This window comes from Mycteria americana, chromosome Z (assembly GCF_035582795.1).
Source record: "Mycteria americana isolate JAX WOST 10 ecotype Jacksonville Zoo and Gardens chromosome Z, USCA_MyAme_1.0, whole genome shotgun sequence".
Lineage (NCBI taxonomy): Eukaryota > Metazoa > Chordata > Aves > Ciconiiformes > Ciconiidae > Mycteria > Mycteria americana.
This window is the reverse complement of record NC_134396.1, coordinates 73,605,990-73,627,276: the sequence shown is the minus strand read 5'-3', so window position 1 is coordinate 73,627,276 and position 21,287 is coordinate 73,605,990. Positions and strand designations below refer to the sequence as shown.

At 38.1% G+C, this 21,287-nt stretch overlaps 1 protein-coding gene across 2 annotated transcripts in view; it reads left to right on the top strand.

Moving 5' to 3' along the window:
* Window positions 1–21,287, top strand: part of EDIL3 (EGF like repeats and discoidin domains 3) — a 262,102-nt gene that overhangs the window by 226,910 nt on the left and 13,905 nt on the right. For both annotated transcript variants that reach the window (XM_075527316.1, XM_075527315.1), the window contains one exon: window positions 20,692–20,847. In XM_075527316.1, coding sequence (XP_075383431.1) covers window positions 20,692–20,847 — 156 coding nt within the window. The remainder of the gene's footprint in view (window positions 1–20,691; window positions 20,848–21,287) is intronic.

Genomic DNA, 21,287 nt, shown 5'->3' with positions numbered 1-21,287 from the left:
TTAACACATGCCTTTTCCAGTTAGCCCCAGGAAGTGAGGAGACTCTTGGGGGTTGGCAATCAGGGCAACCTGATTGTGCAGACAGATAATACGAAGTATTTGGAATTTGCTTTTAGCAGAGCTGCTGGTTTCATCTACAACACTGGACTGAAAAGGTCCCTAAGGCACTGTCGGGTGGACAAGGAGGACTGCATTAGAACAGGGTGATAAGTATCTGAAGTCTGCCAAGAGGCTTCCTTATATCTTATAAATCCTCTATGTGTATGTCTTCCTCTTTCGATTTTTATATATTTCATCTCAAGCACTGTGCTGTATTTCGCATTATATAGCTGAAATACCTTCACCATAGAATGAATTACCTACATAAGCAATTAAGTAAGTAGCCAGGAGAACAACACATTTTATGTTATTACCTAATTGTCTCATTATCAATATTTCTAAACTCTTAAATTACAATTATGTGTGATAGTGTCAAGTGATCTTCACAATGTTTCCGTGATTAAGTAAAATTGCGCAGAGGTGTTTACACTTCATAAAGGAATAGAAGAGCTATTGTGTAAATGGACAAAAGGTGGTTTTCCACAGAAGAATTCTGAAGTGTTACTGGTGGTCAATGAAATTTTAAAGGTACTGACAGTAGCTTTGATTTGTATAAATGACAATATTTTTCAGCCTGGTTAAATAAATGATTGGAGAATAGGCAAGATGCTGATAGCGAGCTATGTTACAAAAAGCTATGTACAAAAAGCTTGATTTACTGCAACGTCCAAACATGTTTGTGGCACACTGATGAGTAAGTAATCAAGGCATAGAACATAATTAGCTATGTCCGCTATAAATGTTGGCAGGGGGAAAAAAATAGAGATTTAAAATCTGATTACTGAAGTCTGCATGACTTTCTTAGTATCAAAACCACCATTATTAAATGCACCTGCTTTAATAGTACTTGTAAAATGTCATTGTCAGAACACTCTATACAAATAAGGATGACATGCAGAATTTAGTGTTGGATTACAAATATCACAGGAAGCATAGCGGAGTGAATTTAGAACTGTGAGCACTTTAACACGTACTTAAGAGTAACTTCATCCAACGAGCGTCAGGTTTTTTGTGAGAACTCATAGGAATCTCTTGCTGATACAGAAACTGAAAGATTTTTCACTCTGCTGTTTCACTCTGATCGAGGTGACAGCACTTTGTATTAGCTGAAGCTCGCAGTAACAAAAATGTGTGATTTAGGCTAAGATGTTATGAGGAAACAGTGAATGCTTGACACTCCATTGTAACAATATAAGCTGCTGTAGTAGTTATGGGGGAACCTTATAGGGAGCAGAAGAGGCAGTAGGAGATTGGCATGGAAATAAGAGCTTGTCCACCCAAGAACAAGCAGGTGTTTATTTGTTGTCTGTTCTTGTTATTGCTTGAAGGAGGAGGAAATGTTGCCTACAAGACGTATTTTTTCTAGGTGTTTGGTTTTTTTTCCCTGGGATGAAGGGTGTAATTTGTACAGTGGATCAATGAATATTGCATGGATGCTGCAACTTAATGTTTGAAGACCTGTTTAGATACCTTACTTTATAGTTTAATCTTTTCATCATATTTATTTTGTGTTAATTGTTGTACAGATTTCCAACTTAGTACATACTTGTGCAAATATACATTTTTACAAATTTCAACAAATACAGAAATATTTATAAAAATATTTAACCTTTCATAATAACATTACCAAGGCATTTGCATTTTATTTTTACTGAGTTTTATAAGCCCTTTAACAATTATTACATTGTCCATCCCACATGCTGAATAATGCCTAGCAGTGACTCAGCTAGTTTTAGTTTTGTTTGACTATATGTGCTCACAGGTCTCACCACAAACAAGCTCCAAGGGCTCTCCAGAGTATTTTAGGTAGCTCTGCCTTTCTGAGAGCACCTGAGTCTGAAGAGGCTACGGGTTGGAAAGTCAGATGCATGCAGAATGACCTGGTGAGGTGCTCAGAGCTCTCAGCAAAAGTTGCGTTACCTACTTTTCGCCAGCTTTGCAGACTGAAGTCGTTCCTCATTCTGCTCACAACCCCTCTGCAAGAAAAGTGGCTTGCCTGTTTCCCTGGCTAGAGAATTAAGTTAACAGGGTCTGAATTTCCTTTCAGAAGCTCCAAGTGACTGTGGCTGCTGCTGGCTTCCTCTGGGAATTAGGAATATGTTGCAAGATCTGATGAGCTGTTCTTGATTAGCTGCATCACAAGGGGTGAAGTGGTGACGGTTGTTTTTGCAGAATACATCAGAAGCCTTACATGATGTTCAAATTCATTGATCTGATGCATCACGTTAGATTGAATGATACATTGCAGTCATGCACTGGTTACACTGCCAGAATAGAAATTAAATCAGAATTACTCATCTGAGGTGGGAAAAAATGTTGTCACTAATGGCGTCTGTATTTCTTTTCAATTTTGTGGAGAGATTCTGCTCAATAGCTGTAATCCACACCTTTGCACTTCTGTCTACCATGCCAAAATTGTGGGATTTAGCACGCAGATAAGGGTATCCTGAGGTGCATATTGATTTTATAATGTAAGTATGTCACTTCCGAGACAAAAAAGGGCAGAATCTTTTAAACATTTTACCAATGAAAAGTAACACAGGTGCCAGACTCGTATTAAAAGTCAGTCTTACTACAGAAAAATCCAATACAACCTACCTACCTTGACAAATAATTCATGTTAAGATAACTAGGCTGCCTTGAAACAGCAGCAGCCTGAAGTTATGTTGCCAACATCCCACTGTAATTTTCTTGTGGATATTTCATCCCCTTATAGTAAACAAAGGTTTGCATTTACACGTCTTTACCACCTGTCCTTTTGCCTCCCGTCCTTTCATCCGTCTCAGTCACGCCGACATTTAGTGCGAGCTCCTAATCGTTGTGTTTGTCAAAGCCTGCACAAGCGGCTGTGCTGGAAGCCGTGAAAGGAGGTTGGCCATCTGCCTCCTTCTCTCCATATGGATGGCATGTGGATGGCAACCCTACGCAGAGGCCACCACCTTGCTGCTGGACATCTCTTTTCCAGACAGCTATCTGACGTGTCTGTGGCATTGATGATCTTCTACCACAGCACTTCCCAAGTCCTTCCACTCCTTCCATGATGATTCATGAAGGTCACGGACACCTACTTATCAAAAGCAGGGGGCAGATACTTTGTTTTAATAATAAGAGCTGCTGCATTACTTTGGGCAGGTACAGTGTGTAGGGCATGGTATTTTGGAAGCAGTGCTCAAGGCATCCATGGCAGTGGAGTCATTTATCGCTAATCAGTATTTATCACTGCAGCTAGCCAAACAGTCTACAAGGTTTCGGCTTTTTTTGCATTTATACAGTCACAAAGCAGACAGATGCCAAAATTTCACATCATCCATGCTGCATACACTGTAAATATGTATACGTCAAAAGAGGAGCAAAATTATTAAACTAGAGAAGTCTGAGCATTCACTAGTTCAACACAGGTAACTTGGGGAAAAAGCTTTGATTCTGAGACAACCTGTTTAATATCAGGGAAACCAATTACAGCATGTTACATCATACCTGATTTCTCTTTTACAGTACCTAAGTTTGTTACCTTAACTATCAAATGCAGTTGCGTGTATTTAATCTCTGGTTATGTTAACAAGTTTCTAGTCTGTACTTAAGTGCAAGTGGGTGCTGTAACAATCAGATCTCTGCAGGAAGGTTTACGGCAGTGAGCGTGTTATGAGTAACACATTTCAAGCAATAAGTGAAAAATAGCAAATACCACTTTTTAATACTTTCCTGTAAGAAGTAAACTGCTGGTTTTACTCATTGGGGAAAAAAACACAGAGCTAGAGTTGGACTGTGTACATAGCTGTGAATCTTGTTTGCATGCATGTAGAGACACCCTTAGAACAATTGGGGTAGAATTTGGTAGAGATAAAATTATCAGTATTTAGGGAGAGAAAAATGTATGTTATATCCCTTCTTATTGATTTGATATTCAGTTTAAAAAAGGCTTAGCTCTTCCAGGAGTTTGTGCAGATAAATATATATATTGCAGAGCTCTACGTTAAGTAGTACATAAAAATACTGGCAAGTCCCATCTCATTTATTTTAGTTCAGCACTTTCTCCTCGAGAAGGTTAGTTCCATATGTCTCCAGGATCATTGCATATCATCTACTGTATAGAAATAAGCCTAACTTCTCTGATACGCAGCCTGAGAAACTATGAACACTATGAACAAATGAAATACAATGTTTGGTATGCAGTACACTTCTTACTCTCATAGTGGTAAACTTAAGGCACACATGATATGAGTTATGTGTAACTAAAGCACTTGTCAACAGGTTAAATGCATTTTCAGTGCCTGGTAAAATTTTATGAAGTCTTTTTGTCTTATTTTGGCCTAAATTATTTTTGTTGATTTTCAGAGAGGTCAGAGTGGACTGGATAATAAGAGTAAGTGCATGTAAACTGCTGCAGAAAGCAATGTTAAAACAGGGATATTCCTACAATATTCCAAAAATTTTTGAGGAAGCACAGATGTGTATAACAAATAACATATCATTTGCATGCATCAGCGAGAATGTAGCTGAGGCAAGGTTTGCAGAGGAAATAGATGTTCCTTATGTGGCCAGCTGATATATTTGCTATCGTTAACAGGAAAATCACATTCTTAATTTTGTCAGTATCCCCTACTTCCAGGGAATACGGAAGCATTCCTGGTTGTAGCTAATGGGCCAGCACAGGACTAAGTGTATCCTGTTGCTCTTAGATTTGCTCTGAAGGACTTCCACAGGCCAAAAATGAAGCCAAAAATGAAGCAAATTGAGAAAATGGGAAAAGGAAGCTGCACTGACAGGTGATTGTTGGTTTCTAATAATACTGAACCATAAACTTGTAGAAGAGTATGAACTTCTCGGGTAAGGTGTCAGCTGTCTGCTTGCTACATGTGCTGTCAATGTGGGTGCTCAGGGGTAGAAGCTGTCGTCACAAATGTTCTCCAGAAGGTGCTTTCCACAGTGAAGCTCTAAGGCTTAATTATTTATCCCAGTAGTGGCAAATACTGGAACATGAAAAGGGCTTGTGCCTGTGCAAAGTATTTATCCCTATGCGATTTTGTGTTTTGTTTAGATCAAGCACCAACAGCTATTTTAAACCTTCTAAATGCAACTGCATTATTTTCTGATAGTGTATAGCTATGGCATGCAGAGCCTAAAAAAAGGAAACATTAAATGTAGACTAAAAATAATGTACATACGCGTTTTTTAATATTTCACATGGCTTTGGTGAAAAATATTAAGGACTTGATATCATCCAATATCCATGTCGTTAGCACCATGATGAAAACGAAACTTCCTCAAGCTATGGGTACAAGCTCTTAGCTACAATTGCCCCAGTTACAACAGCCACACAATCCTGCAGAATTTTATTGTCCTTTTTTCCTTAGATCACTCACATTATATCTCGTGGTCTTTGATTTCCTCTATTTCAAGAAATTCACTTTTCCTGCTTGCTTTTAGGAATGTTTTTTTCTTTTTTAAATTTGCTGCTTCTTCCACATGTGCTTACACCTGATCACAGTTGAATTTACCATAAATAAATAAATAAACAAACAACTATATCCCTGACGTAGGGACACACAGTGCTATGGTAAGGGTTAGTCTCAGTGGACAAATAATTCAGAATTCAGAATTTTGATGGAAAACTGAATTAAGGAGTATGTTTGGGAGGATGCTCATATAGCAACTTCACAGATCACAAAATGTGAAAACTGTTAAGCAAAAACACGGTATATTTTGAATGTATTTATCTGTGTACGTAAGTATACCTCTGTGTGTGTGTGTATATATATATGTGAGAGTATTTCTATAATGGAATAACACTTTTTGGCTACAAAGGACTTTCAACGTACAAAAGAGAGCTTGCCAAAGGTATGCAAATGCACTGAAAGAGTTGCCTTATTAAAAAATGAGGTCGTCTTTCAAAATTTTGTACAGAATTTCTTTTGGAGTTTTCAATAGGCCTTGCATGAGTCATTTGTGTAGCATCAGGAATGAATTCCTTGTTACCCCGTGCGTCTGTGATGTTTTGCCATGCTCTGCTGAGCTACAGCCAGCAACAGAGTCTCTACAGGCTCCTCCACCCACCTACTGTCAAGAGCTGGTGCCATCTTACAGCATTTCAAACAAAAGCTCTTTCGAAATCCTGCTGGTGTAAAGACTCTGATTGGCTTCTGAGCAATCAAAATGCAGCCAGACTTCTGCTTGCAGATAATTTCACCACCATCTCAGTCAATGAGGCTTTCATGAACTATGTGAAGTCCCAAGAAAATGGAAGGGATTGTGTGGGGTTTTTTTGTTTGCTTCCTAAATGGCCATTGCCCATTTCAAATGTGCGTTATTTGGACAAGCAAAATAAAACTGCTTTTCTTTAAGGTTCTCTTTTGCAGTTGAATGTGTAATCAAAAACAGAAGTAAAGAAATGCAGAGAAGATAACTTTAAAAGCCCGAACGCTCTGCTCTGATTTAGCCTCTGACCTTTATGCTTTTGTGCACCAGCATAATTGCAGACATACATACCAAGTATCTCTTTCGAACCAAAGTACAAAATGTGCTGTCATCATAGGATCAACCATCTCAACCAGAAATAAATTACTGAATACAGCAGATAATATCAGGGTTCATACAACCTGATTGCATTTGTAATTCTAGAAATACTAGGAATTAATATATTGGCTTGGTTGTTGTTGTTAATTTAGAAATTATTTGCTTCACCCACAGTACTACAAGCAAAACCACTGCTGTGAACAAAGTACCCACTTTATATTAAGAAAATCAATACTTCTTGAAGTAGATACTTTCTCTTTTTTTTCCAGTCTTCCCTGTTGCTCTTGTTTAGGATAGAGTATGGACCATTTACTGTGGAGAGTCACAAAGTATTTTTAAACCAGGGTAACCCCTAAGTGTTTATGTGAACCCCCTTCCTTCTGTTCATCAAGGTCCTTTTAAATCAAAAGTATGTGTAGGAAAAGCTTCATCTTCCTCGTCTGTGGCTTTGCAGTTTAAAAGGGCTGAAATATCTAACCTAAATAGTCTTGGGGCATGATCTGTAGTTTTGGGGTGAGACCTCTGGCCTGTGATATAAGAAGGCCAAGTTCACTGAGCTAGTAATTTCTTGTGAACTCAGGATCTCTAATGCCTGTACCTGTGTGCAGTGCCTATAGCCAAGGTTTTCATTGAAGTTTATGGGTATAAACTCATTCGTACACACAAAGGATGTTAATCGGGCCCTTTTTTGTGGTTTTTGGGGCTAAGACAAAGACACTGTTTAATCCCAACTGAAATGCAATGCAGTGCTCGCTCCAAGCAGAATATTCTCACCCAGTTCCACAAAGCCTTTAAACCTGGTTGGTTCAACATGACATTTGAGAAAAACAGGGCGGTTACATCCACTGTGGGTATAACCTTAGGAGTGTCTTTTTAACCTCACGTTGGCAAGACCTTTCTGCAGAGACTTGCTGGGAATCAGTGAGTGAGGAAAAATACTAAAGATGCTGTTGCTCTAAAAAATATAAACTTTCTATTAATGCCTGTGTTTTTCAAAATACATTTCCTGTGAGAAAAATTAACATTTTCACTACTGGATACCATAGCAAATTTGAAAATTACGTTCTTTCACTGAGTCATCCGATATAAGCCCAACAATCTGTTGCAAGTCAGTACACAAATTACTGCTGATTTGCGTCATAGTAATAGAGGTATATTTTCTGCTGCCTACAGAGCAAATAGTTAGGAAACAGTCCACTCCATGGAACCGCAATGCATGACTGAGAAACATCTACTTACAGTCAGTGGAGAAAATCTGTAAACTGCATAACAGTAATTTTTTACTTGAATTCTTGATACTTGAAAACTCTACTTAGCAGACAGTCTGCTGCAGTGATAAGCCAAAGATCTTTTATTTCTGTCTGCCAGCCAATGTAATGTTTTACTTTCCAGTAGAAGTTAGTTTACATTAAGACATGTTTTTATCTAGACTTTTTCCTAATAGATGCAATTGGTAGATGTTCAAGTTTATTTTTCTGATTTATACATTTAAAATTATTTTTTAACCACCGAAGTATGAAAGTGGATGTGTCACAACATCTCCCACATGCTTGAAGTTGACTGAAAAAGTCTGTTTTTGCCAAGCTTTCCACAAAGGTGCAGATCCTTTGACAGTAAACACTGAGTTTTAATAAATTAGGCTTATACCCACCTGACAGAGCAAGGGCTGCAGGAGCCATTTAAGAGATTAATCTTTGAGAAGAGAACACTGGGAACACAAGGGAGGAATAAAAAAAGCAAGAAACACCTGATGGATCTACAAGGAAAACACATCGCCCAGAGCTGAAAATACGTTCTTTTCAGATTTCTTAATGCTGTGATTTCACAGACTTCTCTTGTGTTGGGCTCAAAACTTTTAAGTTAAGATTTCGCCTTCATTAATAATTGATCATCTCCTATCTTTCTGCTGTTTTATGGCAGACCAGACTTCACCCTCTGTGGTATGTGTGCAGCTCTTTGTTAGCTGTAACAGATGTCAGTACGGGTTTGTGGATATGTGCAAATGCAGAATTTCGCAAATACTCTGCTTCAGACATTACTTTCTTTGGGATCCAGCCTTGTTTATTACAGAAAATAGTTACGTTTTTGAGAGGACTGTGTTTGCTTTTCCAGCCATAGCTACACATTTCTCTTTTACTATCTTTGGTTCAAAAACCAGTCGTTTTCTTCTTTTTGGTTGCAATTAGTTGTAGCCAAAATACTCTTAGGGAATTTTGGCACTCTTCATATATTGAAAAAAGACTCAAATGTTTTTACTAACCTGCTCAGTGTGAACATGACATAACATTTGTTGTCATCTAAATCTTTAATATATTAAGCATAGAAAGCCGCAAGCATGATGTTTGGAACATATGTATAGTTATTTATAATGGAAATGGTGGTAATAGTATTTAATACTTTTAATATATCTACCACGTGACTTTCAAGTGTCATCTCAAATATATGGCCATTAACAATCATTAAGTTCATTCTATTTATTTCAGGAAGGCTTAGAGAGGCTTATGTGTAGGAAACTACTCTGGGTTGTGTTTAAGTTATAAAAAACATACACATGTGGTTTGTTTGTTGTTTTCTTCAGTGGAAGTACTGTAGAGCATAATGAAGAATCAATTGGAGGTGAGTGAAAGAGAAGAGTAAAAAAGATTAAGCAGGCTCAGAAAATCTGTGCGTGACCTGCCAGAAGGTCCATTTCATCCAGTTTGACCCTTGAATGGTTTAAGTTCTGGTTACTGCCTGACCATTGGTAGCCTCTGGGGGTATCAGAAGAAGGGCTCTAGCTGCAGATCCCTTTCTATAACCCTGGAAGTGTTCTGTCCAGTGTTCTTTGTGGGGAGTCATCAGTTTTTAATTTGTTTCAAGCCTCAGTCAGCCAGATCCTAGGTTTCTTAGCATTACAAAATAATTTGTAAACCCTGTTGCAGTGTTGGATGAGAGGCTGAGATGGATATGCTTATGAGCCAACCTTCTGCCTTATGTTCTTTTTATATTCTCACGTGTTAGGGTGCAAATGTAGAACTATTTAAATTTTATAAATCTGAAAAAAAATAATAATATTATTCAGGACTAATTTTAGTTGTAGGGGTCAGTCACAGTCAGTCAGTCATTTTCCCAAGGAATATGGTCAATTGAGGCATAAGGAGAGATACTTAATTCCAAAATAGAGGTAACTACAACCACCAAGCTCCATGTCCACAGACCTCCAGTATTCTGTGTCCTTTTCTTTTTCAAGCTGAGAAGAGTATGGATAAGCTTAGGAAATAATTTGTCTGCATTGATTTACCCTGTTGCCTATGATCCAAAACATCAGTACCCCTTTGATTAATTATTCAATAGTACAAAGGATGGAATAGCTGTCAATTTTAAAAAATAAATCTTTCAACAATTGAAATACTCTTTCCATTTTTAAGAAAATAAATGGAAAACATTCTAAGTGAAAAATGCAGCTTTTTTTTTTCCTATTAAGTTACCTTTAAAATATTTTGGAGTTCATATTTTTATTTTTGTACCTGTCCTTATGAAAATGAAATACTCTTGATAGATAATTTTGAACTTCTTCAATAGAAATTCATATCACTATTAAAATGGTGAGAATTTAATGAAAAATATCATTCAAATTTCAGAGACAAATAAAGTCTGAATCCCTTCCAAAAACTAAAGCTCTGGTTCCAGATCAGCTTTACTTAATATTTAATTAAATATAGTGCAGTTTGAATTAACTGCTACGGCATCTGTGGGTTCCAGTTTAAAATCTGGGTTTGAACTGTTTGGAAGTTCATTTAATCCAAGTTCCTTGTTGAAAATTCCTATGATATTCCCCAGTCAATCAGTTTTTCTGGAACTTTCATCGCAAAAGCTCTAAAATGGAATATATGGTAAAAATGGTAAGAGTTATTAAATTGTTACTTTCATCTGGAATGTGGAAGTCCATTCTCATGACCCTTCTTTTCCTTACCCAGATCAGAAACTGAACCTGGGCCAGGCAGGCCTAATGGCCAAGATACTGATCAACGACTTCAAAAGCACACTTTTTCATCTTATGTCTCTCAGGATGTTTTTTTCCATTTCTGACAGTACAAAGTGATTTGTTTATTTTTTTTAAGTTTGGGGGAACAGGAAAATATTTTCCTGTATAACTCCAGGCTTGGTCAACAATCTTAGCAAAGTGTTAATCCCTTAAATCAGTCATGCCTTGTGCTTTCCATGCGCTCCGCAGTAGGTGCAGGGAGCCGATAAGCGTTACAGGGTGTTTTGAAAGCCAAGAAAATACGTCTGTGTCAGATCAAAGGCAGAACAGAGTGCCAGGGTTGGATATGTCCTGCCAGTAGCCTAGTCTTGTTTTGACCAGAGGCCTATTTACGCAGCTCTATAATAGGGGCTCTAGGGTGTCCTTTTGACTAATAACAGATAATCTTTCTTATGTCCTGGAGAATGAAGATTAATAGACCTTTTAATTGTATTCAAGCCAGTACATTACGAGATTATTGCCTTAGAAGTGCCAAGCCATTTAGTCTAAAAGGAAAAAGAAACTTGATTTCTTCTGTAAACTTGGAAAAATACTTCTCTAGCTAGAAAAGCCAAAGCCAATTCCTACATTGTAGTGCACCAGTTTTGTGTGTTTCTGCTGGTCATTAACAGTGTATCACTGGAAACAAAAGCCTGTCCTATCATTTCAGGGAAGAACTCAAAAAACGGAAGAGAAAAAAAAGAAGCTTACTGTTGTTTTCAAAGTCTGGTAGCACAATTTTGACATTTTTAGTTTACAGCTACAGCAGCATAGCTGTATGAAACAGGTTATGCATAATAATCCTGGCTGACAGATGGGCAAAGTCATTCTTAAAAAGAATGGCTGAATGATGCTGTCTTGGCTGCATTTCCTATGAAAATAAGAGTCATGCCCTCAGAGCTTTTAAATGCAAGGAAGAACTTTCAGCCTAAACCCCACTTATCTTCTAGGCAGATTTAACTTTGCTTACAGGCAGGTTTTTGTTAGTATTTCAACAGTTCAGTAGTTACATTAATTATTAGTCACTTTGCAGTATCTTGTGTGCAAGCTTATCTTCAGTTTCTTGTTAATCTATAGCCCAGATACTCATAGATTATTGGGACATTTTTATGTACTGCAGAAAATATTTGCAACATTATTAATCACCTGAGAAAAACCGACCAGGTGAATAATGAACTTCCATATTACCACCATTATTTTTCATTTTAAAAATAAAATGAGCTGCTCATGCATAGGTGAGTCCATTTATGATCCCAACAATTTTACAAAGATATTTATCAGTCCTCCAATAAAAGGTGTCGCATCATCTTCCGTACTCAAAACCAAGCAGAAGTTGGCAGTAATTCATTTGTAGGGAAGGGTTTTGCTTTCCCAGGCATTGCATCACCAGCGTTTGATTTCAGTTTGAAACCCATAATGTACTGAAAACCTAAGACAAATGAAATCTGAGATACCTAGAGTTCTCCTGACTGTAGTTCAAAAGCTGATGCTGTTTTGAACTGCTGGTATAAAATGTTAACTTCCTCACTCTTCACGTTTCTGGTTATCAAGTGTCATTTTGAAATTTACAGTTAAATAGACCACATTTCCCCTGCTTACACTGCAAGTTTTCTCCTATCTGTGTTTGCCAGTATTTTGCTGCTGTTTTACCCACTCCAGCACCTGAGATTCCCTGCAATGATCTTTAACAGAAAAGTAGGGAATTGCATTGGGACAGAGCCCACAGCTCTGGCACACAGGAAGTCTTACTGATAAATTTTCTCCTCAACTTGAGATATATTTTAGCAAAATAAGGAGAGGTGACAGAACTCCTTTCTTGCTCTTCTCACAATCTAAAGAGAGTGAAGCATGTCCATCTAACACCTCAGGATCTGTTCCTTATTCATGGATTAGAGGGAAGACAAGCAGAAATGGAAATGGTTGATGTTTCTCATAATTTTTTTTTTTTAATTCGGTAATTGTTCTTTTCTGTGTTTTATTTTCACCTTTAGTCATAGGTAAAAGCTTTTGATCAAAAGTTACCAGCATCATTATTGTTAGTAAAGCAATAACTACTTTAAATTATATCTTCCAGAAATTACACTCCTGAAAGCTACTTCTTATTATCATCCAGTTTTATGCAATTTTTGCTTTTAAAGGCATGTGCCATTATGTAAAGAACTGAATGTAAACGGAATTTTTTTCCCATTTCCATATCTATTTCTAGCCGTAACTAGGTGCCAGGATCAGGGAATTGTACTGCACAGTCACTGCTTGCAGTAGTGTTCCGCTAAAGACCTTGACAGAAAGGTAGCATTGTATCACGAACTACTCACGATCGTATTCATCTTTTTTTCTCTCTCTTTTTTTTTTTTTAATGGCTAAATATTGTTTTGTCCTTGGCTTTCCCACAAGAACTCCAATTGATTGATCTAACACAGAATGGTATTACAGATTTTATCAACTCCTGAAGTATACTAATGCAGCTCAAAAGCTTCTTCTGACTCCACCAGATGTCTAAGCCTGCTTAATCACTGGTAATTTAATGGACTATTTTTAAATCTCTTAGCATCATCAAGGACTGATAAGCTTCGAATATTCCATAGCAGATAGAGAGACTGTTGCTGTTTTATTAATGGTTTCTTGACTGTTGGTGACCAATGCAATCAACTGTCATCTCTACGGAAATCTTCTAATCACATTTACGGTAAAAATACTCCTGTACACAGATGTGAAATATTCAATGTTAGGAGAAAAGGTTATAGATTTAATCATCACTGATGTTATCATTTTGAAATACTAAATTTTCTTTTACTTCAGACTACATTCAAACCCGGACATATCGGATACTGCCATTTCCCATGAGGACGTGCGTACTCCCTGATAAGTTGTAGGAGTTACCGACACTCACAGCAGTCACTCCAGTTTGCAGGATCAGTATGAAAACAGTATTATCTTGTGTGTGCTGCAGGCGGGATTTACCAGTGTGCTGATACTACGACCGTGGAACATCAACTGCCTTGAGTTCCCATAGGAAATGGGCAGCAACTCCCTTTGGCGCTTTTGAAAATCCAGATCCTAAGGCTAAAATTTGCAGCTTTTTTTTTCTTTTTTTTTTTTTTTTTACATTTTAGGTTTGAGATAGCAACAAAATGAGATTAGTCATGGTTTAGTAAAGTGCGGTTATAAAAAGTTTCTCTGTAAGAAATAGAAGCCGCTTTTAAAATGACTATGCAGTTGATCATATAAATCTGATTTATATGAATTTTTACTAAAATGCTGAAAAAATTCTATAGTAATTCAGGTGGGTTTTTGTCTTTTTCTGATAATACCTATATAACCATTATTACTTAGTACATAAATACGTTAATGAAGGATTCTCACAGTCTGTACTATTTAAGAAGTAGCTGCTCCTTAAGAAGTTGCTCATGGAAATGAAGTGACCTTTGAGCTTGTGTGTGTGTTTCACTTCAAAAATTTCAGAATAATGTCCTGAGATGTATTTTTGACAGTCCATGGAGATTTCAAGCAACAGGCCTCACACCCCAGTTTCTCGCTTTTAGATTGTACTGGGGGCAGCTGGCAGTACATGGTAGTCTTTCTAACTTGTTTATTTGCAGTTGCTGCAGTCATAAAGTGATTTAGAGGGAATGTGCTCTTTAAGAAGAGGCAAATGAGAGTAAATAAGAAAATAAGTCGTATTTATTATCTTAGCCTAGAGAACTACAGATGTTAAAAATATAGTGGCACAATGTTAAAATAATGTTGAAGGTCTAAGCTTAAATTGAAAAACAAGCAAGCAAAACAAACCCCACATTTTTAAAGAATGGCACTCCAATCTTATTGCATCTGAAAACAACCCATCTCTACCTGGGTTCATGAGAATAAGTTTAATTTTAAACATATGCTAGCTAATACAGACCCAATTAAAAGTAAATACATTTTATTTTATTTTATTTAGAAAGAATGAAAATCCTTTATAGTGGAATATTGAACAAAATGCTCTGAAATGCTTCTTCCTATCAAAATATTATGGCTTCTTCTAAAGCATTTCCTTTTGTCTCATAACTTATTTTCTTACTGTAGTTTGTTCAGGTTTTATTAATAAGTGTTTACCCTAATAGTGTATATTTAATGGACTACACTAAAAACATTGTGCTACTTATGATACTGTGATGGAAATTAGATTTCTCTACCAAGAGTGTATAGTTGCTTGGTGGGTTTTTTTCCTTCAAAGTTTTTATATGCAATTAGGCATGATGGATTATAGTTTGGTTGGTTTTTTTTTTTAATACAGGCCGTTGGAAAACAGCCTGAAATGCTAAGCTTCATAGTTTACAAACAAGAAACACTGCTGAAATGTTGTTAGAAACATTTAGATGTTGCACATCTGCAGCAAGTGTACTGTATTGTCACCAATTTTCCTTTTATCTCCAATGTTTGGGCATGGAGGAAAATACTAAGTGCTTACATCTGATGCAGTAAGATAAGGGGAGCTGCAGTTCTGCCTTTATGCTGTAGACACTGCAAGCCTGTCCCTCCTTTTCTTGGGCTTGGGTGCAGACAGCAGCTATCCGAGTGCGCCAGTTTACCCTGGAAAAATCATGGGAGTCACGAGTTCTTAAATGAAGAGTAAATAACCTGCCCAGGTCAGCTTAAGTGCATTAGACTGTCTTGGTGGGATTCAGGTGCCCAGCCATGAGTCTCTAACATTACCTTAAGCATCCCAAAATATCTGAGACCTCCTTGCAAGACCAGCATATGTGATAGGTAGATCTGCACCTTGGTGAAGCAGCAGCTGGAGACCATTCAGGCCTTCTTTTTTCAATCTTTTACGGGTAAGCAATGCCCCCCACCTTGGCAATGCTTCCCTCTTATTCTCAAGTGCATTGGATACAGGTTTCTTTCTTTTTGATCCCTGGTGCTTTTAGTCCAAGGTACTCTTTTATTTGCCAAATAGAGTAGGACTACCCAGGAATTCATCAGTGTTATCTGGCAACAAGTGATAAAAAAACAGTCTACCAAAACCACAAAGGTAAATAAAAGAAAACCTGGCAGAAAAATGACATCTCTGAGATTACAAAAAAAGCTGGGCATTGGATTAGCTATACTGGGAGCAGAATTATATCTGTATAAGAAGGGGACTAAAATGAACATTTTAAATAATTATTTAAAAGCATTATTGAAGTAACCTTAACCCTCAGCACTCCTGAAGTCTTCCACCCCATCTGTCTCCTTTGCATCTTTGAATTGAGCCAAGATTTTATGTCCTGAGATGGAGATGCACAACTGAAGGTCGTGAGCCATCTTACCATTATCTTCATTGTGAAATAGGACCCCGTGTCCCCTGGATTCTGGGGCTTCTTTCTTCTCCTTTGACATTACAGCGTAGGTAAGGAGTGTGTCATTTTTAAAGACTGTCTTCACGTTTCGTGCTTTGGGTCACGTGATGGAGTATCCTCACAGAGCATGAAATGGATTCCTTTCAGATGAAATTACGCCAAAAAGACGTGCTTCAAAAGTTGGTCCAGACTAGCTGGAAGTAAAAACCCTGCAGCAGACACTGCAGACATTCCGTTCTCTCTATCTGCTGCTTTGCTTTACAGATCTGCACCCATTGTACTGTGCGGCTTGTCGGTGTAAATGCAGCCTACCTGCGCTTATTGGTTTCCTAGTCTCCAGTGCTTTGGGCAGTGTGGCTGGGTTTTGCTAGGTATTAGAGAATCACAGAAGGGTTGAGGTTGGAAGGGACCTCTGGGGATCATCTGGTCCAACCCCCCCCCCCCAATCAAGCAAGGCCACCCAGATCCAGTTGCCATGTAGGGCCATCTAGATCCATCTCCCCTGTTAATGTCTGAGGTGCTGGAGACTTGTGCGATTTTTATTATCTTGAGGCTTGTCTTCTTGTAAGCCAGAGTCACAGTGTGTATTTTCTGTCCGAGGAGACTACCTGAGCTGTGTGGTCACTCAGTTTCCACATGTGATCTCAGGAAAGCTACCCACTTCCTCTCCTGAGTCCCAGCTACACACGGCTTGTCATTCATGTGCTATCCTACCTCCTTAATAGTCCCAGCAAATGCCTACAACTTAATTTGTTTCCACCAAGTATGTAGAAGAGGTAAAAAGTATGTTGGGAGTGGGGAGGGGATGTTCAGAAAGTTATGTTTGATATTTCATGGCACATCTGCTCCACTTGTACTGAGCTTCCTGATATAACGGAGACCCACGTCAGTAGGTTGTGGTAGGCAATGCATCACCATGAGGACTTCTTGAGTCCAGAAAGGGTATAGCTGTGCTCAAGCACAGTGCATGCAAATGCGGTTGTACTGCTTGCAGCTCCAAACTGGTTTATGGGCAGCCGTCCCAAACACCTGTAAGTGTCTCATCCTTATGTTCCTGCTCTTGGGAGAAGTGAATGTTGCCAGGTGGAAGGTCTCTGCCTCTGTACGTTGCAGTTCTCAAGGAGTTCAGGTGCAAAGGTGGCTATATGAAGATTGCACACATCTGCATAGTCTGAAGCTGAGAGTTGAGGTTTATCAGCTTTGGGCTACTCAGAGCAGGGACAGGGCATGCATGTGACTGTTTTCACCTGACCAAGAAGACCTACTTACAGTACAAGTACCAGCCACTCCACATTTAACTGCACACTGACACACAGTTCATGCTGCGCATCTGTGCAGTGGTTCATTAAAAATGTTTCCTATTCAGGTGGATTTATCTTTGGGCTTTTCTTAAATTAATTCTCCAAATCACACCGAATTTTCTTTAACATCTGAAGCAAGGTGGGAAACAGATCTGTACACAGGGAGTAGCTATAGCCCAAGAGAGTTTTCAGACACAAGATGTTAAACTGCTTTTTGATCAGCTGCTTGTAGAAATGTACATTAAACTGTAAACCATGGTTCTTCTTGTAACCAGCTAATGATCCTATCAGTCGCAGACTAATTGCCTCTACCTCGTTCTAAATTCTGCTGCATTGAAAAAGCCAAAGTCACAGTCTGATCCTGTTAATCACATTCAGCTTTGAAGAGTACATAGTGGTTGTGTGTTAATTCAACTTCTCTCCCTGGTAATTTGTTTGATTGCCTGTTACTCGCAATCTGCACTAACTGAATAAATGTGTTCTGCATCCTGATGGGAAGTTATGACTTGCGTTTAAGCTATTTTAATGCAGATGTTTTGCCTAGAAATTGGGGTAAATTCTTCTCACCTTTCTGCTCTAAAGTACTTTCAATGGGAAGAAGGAAAAGCAAGGGTGTTAACCCTTTGCAGAAGGTAATAAAGTAACAGAGTAAAAGCTATATTTTTTTAATGCTAGGTTAATAGCAATCTTTATTGCCTGAAGGCTTCTCATCAGCTTATGAATAAATAAGTAAATAAGATACTAAAGTATGAGGAGATGCTGGTGCTATATCCTTTTATTCTTTTCCTCTGTCTCCAGCAATATGTATTGTCTGTATTGTCAAGACCTAGAACAGAGTCTGTCTATTCATTACTTTGGGTTTTTTTTCATTTTTAAAAATATAATACACACACACAAACACTCACACATATTCTGCACAGTGCTATGTAATTCTTTCAGAAAAAGACTGAACATAGGCCAAATTACCTTTCAGCTTCCCACATCATTTTCCTGAACAAGAGTACAAGGCCACTGGATATGTCCTATAAGCAGAAAACAATTGTTACTAGAACATTTTTATTAACACTGGATCTATGTGATAATAAAGATTTACTGTGATTTTACCTTTGAAATCCCCTGAATCTTAATGAGAATTTTTTCTCCCTGTTCTGAATTTCAACGAGAAATACTCTGTCATGGCCATGTTAAATATTTGTGCAATCCTTTTAGATTACTTTCAACATTTTAAAAATAAACAACTTTTTTTATGGAGGCATTTTTTCAAGTTAACAGGAGAGACATTAACTTTTAGTATAAGAAGTATTCTCCGCTAAAAAGAGGTTACACGTGGAAGATGCTAATGTTAAAAGTATTTATAAAGATAATCTAAAGTTGACTCTGAAAATGTTTAGTTCAAATGCTGCCTGGAAGTGTGGCCCAATTAGTGATTCCTTACCAGATCAGCCTTTTTGAGAAACAGACTATTCATTTAGATTCCAAAATATTTGGAAGCAAGGTCTGGAGTCCTGGTGTTTATTACTTCATGAAGGACTTACACTAATTAGCCGTGTTCATTTCCCAGAGGCCCGCTTACACTATGGAAGCAAGCCCCCCTCCACTCCTTACAGAAGAAAGAAGTCTTTTCAAGCAGTCCATGAGTGCATCCAAAGGAGACTCCTGCTCTGAGTGATCGTTGATTGAGTCCCTCTCTCTCTCCATTGACCAAAGAGAAAACAAAAAGTTTTGCCTCCCAGAGATGCTTCCCTCATATGCTGGGGTGCTCCTCTGAGCAACCTTGCCGCTATCAGATGGCAATGAATTAGTTCATTCTGGTAGAACCAAAACTCTTGGGCCATCTGCGGACAATGACATTTTCCACTTACTGTCGTAGTATCTCAGTATTGAAGCTTTGAAGTTACTCCTTTTCTTAAAAGGATTTGCTACTCATTATTTGCTACCTGTCTTCAAATGTTGGGGCGGGGGTGTCCAGTCTTCCTTGTCTGATTGCTCTAAAGAGTAATTTTTCCTCTTCTTTTCTTATAAATGCACTCTTACGCTTTTCTGTGTTTTCTTCTTTATAGAGCCCAAACTGTAGTGTCCATCTTTCAAAGGCGTCGGCTTGGACTAGCTGACTTCTTATGCTTATTTATTTTTCCTTCTCTTCTTATGATTAATTTCTTATGCTTTGTGTCACATCTGTTCTTCTGTCTTGCCCCACATTCCAGTCAAAATCTAGTTTGCTCAGGAGGCCTCAGCTTCCCAAAATCGCAAGACTGGATCTTCAGCATTTGATCAGCCAGAGATTCTTTATTTCTTCACCTTCTTTTTTTAACTTTTTGCTGTAAAAACATATCACTCATCTTCTCATGGAGGTCAGCACTCCTCTCATTTTACTGTAATATTTTTACTATTAGTCTCTCTTGCCTGATTTAATGGACAATATTAAAAATGCCGACTGCTTCACAGCCATTTATTGTTTGAAATAAATCCGCCTTTTTTCTTTTTTTTACTGGCTTGCTGCATTGCTGGAGGACACAGAATGAAGCCTTAGTTTTACCTTCACATTTCAAGAAAATGTCAGTTTTGATAGGGAATTCAACTCCTCCATTCTTCCTCTAAAAATACATTATTAGGTCAATTTACTTCTGTTATTGTATTCTGTCCTTGATCATTTTAATCCAAGGCATCTGGCCCAAATCTGTTATATTCAGTATTGGGTTCTGGTTCAAAAGAACTGATCACGGATGTGCTGACCCACGTGAAAGCCACCTGAAAGCTCAGATTTTATTAGGCTGTAAGATTCCTGCCTTGCATTTTTAAAAGTCTGGTGCTAAGATTATAAAATAAAGAACTCAAAAAAATCAAGGAATGAAAAAGTCAGAGCTTTAGAGGTAGAAAAAGAAATAAAGGCTTAAAGAGAGAAGAAAAGTTCAGCAGGAAAAGAAGTGTGATAGCAAACGTTTTAAAAGACTTAGTAAAGCACACACTCTGTTACTGCAAAGGAAAAGGAAAGGCACTTGGAGAATCAACCTCTGACATGTTGTGTTCTGATTATCAGGAGCACATGGGAACACTTTTTGGCTACAAATTATTTGCAGTGGAGACTGCTGGTTTGTTGGGACCGTGTATGGCACCTAGCACAATGGAAAATGGTACGAGATTAGCCCTGTTGTGCCATTAGGCTGGCAAATTGACTTGGAGCTTGGAGAAGTTCCTGTCTACGGTGTCAGCATGCGGTGGGCAGGGTTGCAAAGCAGTGCAAAGCCACCTCTGGGACTGGGTGCTCCCTCACCATGCACTAAGGTGCTTCTTCACAACCCAAGGTTTTCCTGCCTGCATCCAAGATCTGTCTGCAAAGAATGTGTGACACGCTGCACCATTTTGCTTTGGTGTGATGTAAAGTCAGACTGCAAACAGAAACTGTTCTAATTACATTCTCTTGTGTTTTGTTTTATTTCTGTTTCGTTTTCTTTAGGTTGACTTGCTTGTCCCTACAAAAATCACTGGCATAATTACCCAAGGAGCTAAAGATTTTGGTCACGTCCAATTTGTGGGGTCCTACAAGCTTGCTTACAGTAATGATGGGGAGCACTGGATCATATACCAAGATGAAAAACAAAAGAAGGATAAGGTAAAGCAAAGAGAAAATGTATATTTCTGTTGCATTTATAGAGGGCTACATCTGTAGTAACTCCAGTGCTGGAAGCCTGTCGATCATTGCATGCTGCCTACTTTATAGAGTTCCATATGCATAGGATCCCACAGATAAAAGTCAAGGTGAATAAAAAAGGGTCATATAACACAATGACATTCACAGTGCAGTAATATCATACCTATCACTGCAATGCACCCGATTTAACGCTATTAAATATGGGACATAAAACTTTACAGTTCTCCATTTATTGGAATTATTTCTTCCTTTAACTCTAGAGGAGAAGGTATATAAATAGCGGTTTATTTGTATATTCAAAAACAGTATCTCAGTGCATATTTTGATAAGTATGCACTATTTTCTGTAATTTCCTGTGAAGCACATCTTTAGCGTACCTCATTACCTAGTCATTTTGGATT